Raw genomic sequence first — 10,998 nt, 5'->3', positions numbered from 1 at the left:
TCTTTGTTGACGATGTTAAAAATAAAAAAATTAGTCAGTTAAAGAACACATTGTTATTTACAATGACGGTCTGGTCTATAACAAACCGTTTATTAGCTACACAGCTATTTGATTCCTGAGTATGACGAGAGTATGAATTTATTCTTGTCTCAATTTAAAATAAAATTATGTAAGTAATCTGTTGACCAATTTCATTCAAGAGTAAGAGAAGATATAGTCAAAATGTGACAGAGACAGGTGACAAACGGGGACACCGAAAAGCCCCTCTCAGAAAATCCAAGATATTCTGAGTGACGGCAGATAGAGGGCGAGGAGACCGTCACATGGAACTCAGCCACTGATAGGACGGGTGTTTCAGGGATACAGATTCTGATTGGACATTGCGGTTAAACTTCACGCCCTTCCTCCTCGCTGTGTACACAAATGCGACAGAGAAGAACGAAAGTGCCAGAGACACAGCTTTCAATGACAGATGTTTGAACAGTTTTCACCTGGATAAAGTGATTGTTTTTTGGACAAATACGTTACTATCGAACAACAGGCAATTGTCTTACAAAAAAGAATAAACGTGTGAGGAAGGGAATGGTGAAGATGTCTTCAAGAACAGAAAGACAATCAACTTGTTGACAGTCTGTCAAGTGTTGAACTATATGAAAACAGACAGATCGCTCAGGGAACGACAAGGGGACAACAACTACCAATAGCTGAAATTTTACACACATTGTGAACATTCAAAGACTGTGGTATTACCAGCACTTTAGATAACTAACTTCTGCAGAGCTTTCTGTCTTTTCAGTCGACTGTCTCTCAGATAGTGGCTAGCTATGTTTCCTCTAGATTCTACGTGGAACATTTCCTTTGCAGGTTGTGGTTTCTTGGGGATCTATCATATTGGTGTAGCGAGTTGTCTACTGGAACAGTGTCCTTTTCTAGTCCACAACGCCCGCCACATATACGGGGCATCGGCAGGGGCGCTCACCGCATCTGCGCTGGTCACCGGAGCGTGTTTAGGTAGGCAGCGCTGAACTTTACTCTAATTATTACATCATGATTTGACTGTGTGTGTGTGTGTGTGTCAGTTTCGTGCTTTTTCTTTGCTGTCCGCCCTGTCTTTGCATGTTGATTGTCTGCTGTTACTACCCACCCTGTTGTGCTTGATGGCAACCTTGTGAAAATGATACACATTCATGTTTTTCCAGTTGCCAACAATAGAAACGCCCATTATGACGTCACGACATAACGTTACCATACACACGCAGGTCTAATGATCTGTGGACATACTGTATAGTAAAACAATATTCTGTCATCTTCCTGAATTCCTCATCAGGTGAGGCAGGCGCCAACATCATTGATGTGGCTAAGGATGCCCGGAAGCGTTTCCTGGGTCCTATGCATCCGTCTTTCAACCTGGTCAAGATCATGCGTAACATGCTGTATAAAACCCTGCCACCCGATTCCCACCACAGAGCCACAGGGAGGCTGGGCATATCACTGACCAGGGTGACCGATGGAGAGAATGTCTTGGTGTCCCACTTCAACAGCAAGGAAGAGCTGGTGCAGGTGAGGGTCCAAAAAACATGTTCTGATCGGAATAAATTACCATTGAGACACACAGGACTGGTTTCCCAGACACAGATTAAGCCTGATCCTGGACAAAAAAAAACACATTCTCCATGGAGATTCTATTCTATTGAAATAATCTCAGGTTAACCCAGAACAAACATTTTGCGTAATTTGTCAGATGGTTGATTAAAGTTCTGGGTCCAGAAGAGATTGGAACCGGAACAAGGGAGCTCCACCCTCTCTCTTTGCATGTCTAAATGTCCCCTCCCCTTCCAAAAATCTAAAGAAGCTAACAGTTGCAAAATGGTGATTTTTTTTCCAAAGCACCTGAACTAATGCTGCTTGTTATCTGACACATCCCGTTGTATCATGACTAGGGCTGTTGTGGTGACCGTATTACCGCCACACCGGCGGTCACGAATCATGAAGGCAGTCAAATTCCACGTTCACCTGTTTAGTCACTTTAATTAGGCTTCTTCAAGCTCTGCTGCTGCTGCTGGTCATTAGTATCCTGCCAAACTGGCTGACTGCCTGGTACTCAGCACTCTGTTGTCCCTCTAATCACTCTGACATCACTGCAAATGTAATCGTAAATCTAATCAAACTCTTCATGAGAACCCATGAGCATATGTTGCACAACATTTCTATAGGCTATGCAATTGCACGAGAAAACAGAGTGATGGCCTCTAATAAAAAGAGGAGGATCCCAACAGATACATGTTCTATATTTATTTCTCAACATTACTAAAATGAAGCACATTGCTTCTTTTTACAACAGGAATATAGCCTACCTGGCTGGCATGAAAATGAACAATGGGAAAGCGTCCTCCATTCTCTATGTACAGTGGGGCAAAAAAGTATTTAGTCAGCCACCAATTGTGCAAGTTTTCCCACTTAAAAAGATGAGAGAGGCCTGTAATTTTCATCATAGGTACACTTCAACTATGACAGACAAAATTATAAAAAAATCCAGAAAATCACATTGTAGGATTTTTAATGAATTTATTTGCAAATTATGGTGGAAAATAAGTATTTGGTCAATAACAATCTCAGAACAACAGCAAAGGACCTTGTGAAGATGCTGAAGGAAACAGGTACAAAAGTATCTATATCCACAGTACAACGAGTCCTATATCGACATAACCTGAAAGGCTGCTCAGCAAGGAAGAAGCCACTGCTCCAAAACCGCCATAAAAAAGCCAGACTACGGTTTGCACATGGGGACAACGATCGTACTTTTTGGAGAAATGTCCTCTGGTCTGATGAAACAGAAATATAACTCTTTGGCCATATTGACCATCGTTATGTTTGGAGGAAAAGGGGGAGGCTTCCAAGCCGAAGAACACCATCCCAACCGTGAAGCATGGGGGTGGCAGCATCATGTTGTGGGGGTGTTGCTTTGCTGCAGGAGGGACTGGTGCACTTCACAAAATAGATGGTATCATGAGGTAGGAAAATGATGTGGATATATTGAAGCAACATCTCAAGACATCAGTCAGGAATGCTACCAAATAATATTTGAGTATATGTAAACTTCTGACCCACTGGGCATGAGATGAAAGAAATAAAAGCTGAAATAAATAATTCTCTCTACTATTATTCTGACATTTCACATTATTAAAATAAACAAAGGGAATCCTAAATGACCTAAATGACCTAAATGACCTAAAACAGGGAATTTTTACTGGGATTACATGTCAGGAATTGTGAAAGAAATGAGTTTAAATATATTTTGCTTAAACTGTATGTGATTTAGTATATGTAAAGACAAGATTAAATCAAGAATAGTCTGATAGGTGACAATATTAGCCCATCACTTGTGAAGGATGCCCAGCATAAGAAACAATGCTTTTTTTTGTTGCTACTTGTTCAAATCATAGTCGCACACCTCATGAAGCCTAACCCATAGTCCTATATGTTTTAATAAGGTTAGTATCACACCTCATGAAGCCTAACCCATAGTCCTATATGTTTTAATAAGGTTAGTATCACACCTCATGAAGCCTAACCCATAGTCCTATAAGGTTAGTATCACACCTCATGAAGCCTAACCCATAGTCCTATAAGGTTAGTATCACACCTCATGAAGCCTAACCCATAGTCCTATAAGGTTAGTATCACACCTCATGAAGCCTAACCCATAGTCCTATAAGGTTAGTATCACACCTCATGTAGCCTAACCCATAGTCCTATAAGGTTAGTATAATGAAGTTAGTCCTATAAGGTTAGTATCACACCTCATGAAGCCTAACCCATAGTCCTATAAGGTTAGTATCACACCTCATGTAGCCTAACCCATAGTCCTATATGTTTTAATAAGGTTAGTATCACAACTAAAGTAGCCAAATAACTTATTACATTCAAGAACAATAATCTGCTTTACAACGGAGTGTAGAGCCTAATTTGGCAAAACATTTTATTTATTGATAATTTTTAATTTAAACTTTTTAAAATATTGTTTCGCGTTTAGGAGAAGATAATGTGGGGTCAATCGTATCCCACCACTGTCCCAGACTAATGTTTGGAATATTTATTTCTCGCACAGAATTGAATAGGTCGACTTTTGTCCTATGGGTGATAGTAGATTGACATAGACTAGTGCTTTTGCTGTTCATTAGGGGACTTACTCATCTTGTTGGCTGACCATCTTCAGCCAACTTCGAGAGAGGGTGCTACGGAATCGGATAAGGACGCGCGCAAGTTGTAGCCTGTCAGAAAGACCCAATCACATGATGGAGAGCCGCGTTACTGATGCTTCGGATTGCAAAACCCTCAAATGGAGAAGGCCACAACACAGCTCTCCAGGCCACAACGCAGCTCTCCAGGCCACAACGCAGCTCTCCAGGCCACAACACAGCTCTCCAGGCCACAGCGCATCTCTCCAGGCCACAAAAGGCATGTTTTTTTTTAGGGGGCATTACGGCCACAAAGGGATGCCACCGTGATATTCGAGGCATTATCAAGGGTTTGTCTCATTGTGAATGAGAGACTGATGTAGTGTGTACAGCTGGCGCAAAAAAAAACAAAGCAGAGCTCAAGCCTTTCAAGATACTTTTTTTCTAATTATCATTAGAAATCGGAGACACCTGAAACCCCACCTCTTTAAGGAATACCTAGGATAGGATAAAGTAATCCTTCTCACCTCCCCCCCCTTAAAAGACCTAGATGCACTATTGTAAAGTGGCTGTTCCACTGGATGTCATAAGGTGAAAGCACCAATTTGTAAGTCGCTCTGGATAAGAGCGTCTGCTAAATGACTTAAATGTAAAATGTAAATGTAAATTAGAGTCTCATCGTGCAGCCTTACAATGTATTAAACATCAAAACATATAGGCCCATGTTTGTAGAACAACTAAAGTTACATAAATAACTTTAAATGAAGCATATAGCAGTACCTATTTCTTTCGTAACCGCTTCAACACAGAATAGCCGCAGCTGCAACAATCCCTCAAATCGTTTGGAGAAAATATTGAAGATTTTATTCAGCTTTGTTCAATTGTATTCTTCATAATATAAAATAATATTAAAAATAATGATAATAACATAATGAACTAGTGTAGCCCACAGCCATATGGCATAACCAGATCAGGGCCTAACATAATGAACTAGTGTAGCCCACAGCCATATGGCATAACCAGATCAGGACCTAACATAATGAACTAGTGTAGCCCACAGCCATATGGCATAGCCAGATCAGGACCTAACATAATGAACTAGTGTAGCCCACAGCCAGATCAGGACCTAACATAATGAACTAGTGTAGCCCACAGCCATATGGCATAACCAGATCAGGACCTAACATAATGAACTAGTGTAGCCCACAGCCATATGGCATAACCAGATCAGGACCTAACATAATGAACTAGTGTAGCCCACAGCCATGTGGCACAGCCAGATCAGGACCTAACATAATGAACTAGTGTAGCCCACAGCCATATGGCATAACCAGATCAGGACCTAACATAATGAACTAGTGTAGCCCACAGCCATATGGCATAACCAGATCAGGGCCTAACATAATGAACTAGTGTAGCCCACAGCCATGTGGCACAGCCAGATCAGGACCTAACATAATGAACTAGTGTAGCCCACAGCCATATGGCATAACCAGATCAGGACCTAACATAATGAACTAGTGTAGCCCACAGCCATGTGGCACAGCCAGATCAGGGCCTAACATAATGAACTAGTGTAGCCCACAGCCCACAGCCAGATCAGGACCTAACATAATGAACTAGTGTAGCAGCCACAGCCAGATCAGGACCTAACATAATGAACTAGTGTAGCCACAGCCAGATCAGGACCTAACATAATGAACTAGTGTAGCCACAGCCATGTGGCACAGCCAGATCAGGACCTAACATAATGAACTAGTGTAGTAGCCCACAGCCAGATCAGGGCCTAACATAATGAACTAGTGTAGCCCACAGCCATGTGGCACAGCCAGATCAGGGCCTAACATAATGAACTAGTGTAGCCCACAGCCAGATCAGGACCTAACATAATGAACTAGTGTAGCCCACAGCCATGTGGCACAGCCAGATCAGGACCTAACATAATGAACTAGTGTAGCCCACAGCCAGATCAGGACCTAACATAATGAACTAGTGTAGCCCACAGCCATGTGGCACAGCCAGATCAGGACCTAACATAATGAACTAGTGTAGCCCACAGCCAGATCAGGACCTAACATAATGAACTAGTGTAGCCCACAGCCATGTGGCACAGCCAGATCAGGACCTAACATAATGAACTAGTGTAGCCCACAGCCCACAGCCAGATCAGGACCTAACATAATGAACTAGTGTAGCCCACAGCCCACAGCCAGATCAGGACCTAACATAATGAACTAATGTAGCCCACAGCCAGATCAGGACCTAACATAATGAACTAGTGTAGCCCACAGCCATGTGGCACAGCCAGATCAGGACCTAACATAATGAACTAATGTAGCCCACAGCCAGATCAGGACCTAACATAATGAACTAGTGTAGCCCACAGCCATGTGGCACAGCCAGATCAGGACCTAACATAATGAACTAGTGTAGCCCACAGCCATGTGGCACAGCCAGATCAGGACCTAACATAATGAACTAGTGTAGCCCACAGCCAGATCAGGACCTAACATAATGAACTAGTGTAGCCCACAGCCATGTGGCACAGCCAGATCAGGACCTAACATAATGAACTAGTGTAGCCCACAGCCATGTGGCACAGCCAGATCAGGGCCTAACATAATGAACTAGTGTAGCCCACAGCCATGTGGCACAGCCAGATCAGGACCTAACATAATGAACTAGTGTAGCAGCCATGTGGCACAGCCATGAACTGGCACAGCCAGATCAGGACCTAACATAATGAACTAGTGTAGCCCACAGCCAGATCAGGGCCTAACATAATGAACTAGTGTAGCCCACAGCCAGATCAGGACCTAACATAATGAACTAGTGTAGCCCACAGCCATGTGGCACAGCCAGATCAGGACCTAACATAATGAACTAGTGTAGCCCACAGCCATGTGGCACAGCCAGATCAGGACCTAACATAATGAACTAGTGTAGCCCACAGCCAGATCAGGGCCTAACATAATGAACTAGTGTAGCCCACAGCCAGATCAGGACCTAACATAATGAACTAGTGTAGCCCACAGCCAGATCAGGACCTAACATAATGAACTAGTGTAGCCCACAGCCAGATCAGGGCCTAACATAATGAACTAGTGTAGCCCACAGCCAGATCAGGACCTAACATAATGAACTAGTGTAGCCCACAGCCAGATCAGGACCTAACATAATGAACTAGTGTAGCCCACAGCCAGATCAGGACCTAACATAATGAACTAGTGTAGCCCACAGCCAGATCAGGACCTAACATAATGAACTAGTGTAGCCCACAGCCATATGGCACAGCCAGATCAGGACCTAACATAATGAACTAGTGTAGCCCACAGCCAGATCAGGACCTAACATAATGAACTAGTGTAGCCCACAGCCAGATCAGGACCTAACATAATGAACTAGTGTAGCCCACAGCCAGATCAGGACCTAACATAATGAACTAGTGTAGCCCACAGCCAGATCAGGGCCTAACATAATGAACTAGTGTAGCCCACAGCCAGATCAGGACCTAACATAATGAACTAGTGTAGCCCACAGCCAGATCAGGACCTAACATAATGAACAGAGTGTAGCCCACAGCCAGAGCCCACAGCCAGATCAGGACCTAACATAATGAACTAGTGTAGCCCACAGCCAGATCAGGACCTAACATAATGAACTAGTGTAGCCCACAGCCAGATCAGGGCCTAACATAATGAACTAGTGTAGCCCACAGCCAGATCAGGACCTAACATAATGAACTAGTGTAGCCCACAGCCAGATCAGGACCTAACATAATGAACTAGTGTAGCCCACAGCCAGATCAGGGCCTAACATAATGAACTAGTGTAGCCCACAGCCAGATCAGGACCTAACATAATGAACTAGTGTAGCCCACAGCCAGATCAGGACCTAACATAATGAACTAGTGTAGCCCACAGCCATGTGGCACAGCCAGATCAGGACCTAACATAATGAACTAGTGTAGCCCACAGCCAGATCAGGACCTAACATAATGAACTAGTGTAGCCCACAGCCAGATCAGGACCTAACATAATGAACTAGTGTAGCCCACAGCCATGTGGACCTAACATACAGCCAGATCAGGACCTAACATAATGAACTAGTGTAGCCCACAGCCAGATCAGGACCTAACATAATGAACTAGTGTAGCCCACAGATCAGCCATGAACTAGTGTAGCCCACAGCCAGATCAGGACCTAACATAATGAACTAGTGTAGCCCACAGCCATGTGGCACAGCCAGATCAGGACCTAACATAATGAACTAGTGTAGCCCACAGCCAGATCAGGACCTAACATAATGAACTAGTGTAGCCCACAGCCATGTGGCACAGCCAGATCAGGACCTAACATAATGAACTAGTGTAGCCCACAGCCAGATCAGGGCCTAACATAATGAACTAGTGTAGCCCACAGCCAGATCAGGACCTAACATAATGAACTAGTGTAGCCCACAGCCATCAGGACCTAACATAATGAACTAGTGTAGCCCACAGCCAGATCAGGGCCCTAACATAATGAACTAGTGTAGCCCACAGCCATGTGGCACAGCCAGATCAGGACCTAACATAATGAACTAGTGTAGCCCACAGCCATGTGGCATAACCAGATCAGGGCCTAACATAATGAACTAGTGTAGCCCACAGCCAGATCAGGACCTAACATAATGAACTAGTGTAGCCCACAGCCAGATCAGGACCTAACATAATGAACTAGTGTAGCCCACAGCCAGATCAGGACCTAACATAATGAACTAGTGTAGCCCACAGCCAGATCAGGACCTAACATAATGAACTAGTGTAGCCCACAGCCAGATCAGGGCCTAACATAATGAACTAGTGTAGCCCACAGCCAGATCAGGACCTAACATAATGAACTAGTGTAGCCCACAGCCAGATCAGGACCTAACATAATGAACTAGTGTAGCCCCAGCCAGCCAGATCAGGACCTAACATAATGAACTAGTGTAGCCCACAGCCAGATCAGGACCTAACATAATGAACTAGTGTAGCCCACAGCCAGATCAGGACCTAACATAATGAACTAGTGTAGCCCACAGCCAGATCAGGGCCTAACATAATGAACTAGTGTAGCCCACAGCCAGATCAGGACCTAACATAATGAACTAGTGCCCACAGCCCACAGCCAGATCAGGACCTAACATAATGAACTAGTGTAGCCCACAGCCAGATCAGGGCCTAACATAATGAACTAGTGTAGCCCACAGCCAGATCAGGGCCTAACATAATGAACTAGTGTAGCCCACAGCCAGATCAGGACCTAACATAATGAACTAGTGTAGCCCACAGCCATGTGGCACAGCCAGATCAGGGCCTAACATAATGAACTAGTGTAGCCCACAGCCAGATCAGGACCTAACATAATGAACTAGTGTAGCCCACAGCCAGATCAGGACCTAACATAATGAACTAGTGTAGCCCACAGCCAGATCAGGACCTAACATAATGAACTAGTGTAGCCCACAGCCAGATCAGGACCTAACATAATGAACTAGTGTAGCCCACAGCCAGATCAGGGCCTAACATAATGAACTAGTGTAGCCCACAGCCAGATCAGGACCTAACATAATGAACTAGTGTAGCCCACAGCCCACAGCCAGATCAGGGCCTAACTAACATAATGAACTAGTGTAGCCCACAGCCAGATCAGGACCTAACATAATGAACTAGTGTAGCCCACAGCCAGATCAGGACCTAACATAATGAACTAGTGTAGCCCACAGCCAGATCAGGGCCTAACATAATGAACTAGTGTAGCCCACAGCCATGTGGATCAGGACCTAACATAATGAACTAGTGTAGCCACAGCCAGCCAGATCAGGGCCTAACATAATGAACTAATGTAGCCCACAGCCAGATCAGGACCTAACATAATGAACTAGTGTAGCCCACAGCCAGATCAGGACCTAACATAATGAACTAGTGTAGCACAGCCCACAGCCAGATCAGGACCTAACATAATGAACTAGTGTAGCCCACAGCCAGACAGGCTAACATAATGAACTAGTGTGGCCCACAGCCAGATCAGGACCTAACATAATGAACTAGTGTAGCCCACAGCCAGATCAGGAGGACCTAACATAATGAACTAGTGTAGCCCACAGCCAGATCAGGGCCTAACATAATGAACTAGTGTAGCCCACAGCCAGATCAGGGCCTAACATAATGAACTAGTGTAGCCCACAGCCAGATCAGGGCCTAACATAATGAACTAGTGTAGCCCACAGCCATGTGGCACAGCCAGATCAGGGCCTAACATAATGAACTAGTGTAGCCCACAGCCAGATCAGGACCTAACATAATGAACTAGTGTAGCCCACAGCCAGATCAGGGCCTAACATAATGAACTAGTGTAGCCCACAGCCAGACAGCTAACAGAACTAGTGTCAGGGCCTAACATAATGAACTAGTGTAGCCCACAGCCAGATCAGGACCTAACATAATGAACTAGTGTAGCCCACAGCCAGATCAGGACCTAACATAATGAACTAGTGTAGCCCACAGCCAGATCAGGACCTAACATAATGAACTAGTGTGTAGCCAGATCAGCCAGATCAGGGCCTAACATAATGAACTAGTGTAGCCCACAGCCAGATCAGGCCTAACATAATGAACTAGTGTAGCCCACAGCCATGTGGCACAGCCAGATCAGGGCCTAACATAATGAACTAGTGTAGCCACAGCCAGATCAGACCAGATGAACTAGGACCTAACATTGTGAATGAACTAGTGTAGCCCACAGCCAGATCAGGGATCAGGACCTAACATAATGAACTAGTGTAGCCCACAGCCAGT

At 44.5% G+C, this 10,998-nt stretch overlaps 1 protein-coding gene across 3 annotated transcripts in view; it reads left to right on the top strand.

The window, feature by feature from the left end:
• Positions 1-438: 438 nt before the first annotated feature.
• The window catches only part of LOC115125484 (patatin-like phospholipase domain-containing protein 2), a 36,927-nt gene continuing 26,367 nt past the window's right edge, over positions 439-10,998 (top strand). For all 3 annotated transcript variants that reach the window (XR_010464652.1, XR_010464653.1, XM_065022201.1), the window contains exons 1-2: positions 439-1,011; positions 1,328-1,560. Coding sequence is in view for 1 of the 3 variants with exons in the window: in XM_065022201.1 (XP_064878273.1) it covers positions 825-1,011; positions 1,328-1,560 (420 nt within the window). In the remaining 2 variants the exon portion in view is untranslated. The remainder of the gene's footprint in view (positions 1,012-1,327; positions 1,561-10,998) is intronic.

This window comes from Oncorhynchus nerka, linkage group LG9a, assembly GCF_034236695.1.
Source record: "Oncorhynchus nerka isolate Pitt River linkage group LG9a, Oner_Uvic_2.0, whole genome shotgun sequence".
NCBI lineage: Eukaryota > Metazoa > Chordata > Actinopteri > Salmoniformes > Salmonidae > Oncorhynchus > Oncorhynchus nerka.
Note: the sequence above shows the minus strand (reverse complement) of the source record. Positions and strands in the feature narration are given on the sequence as shown.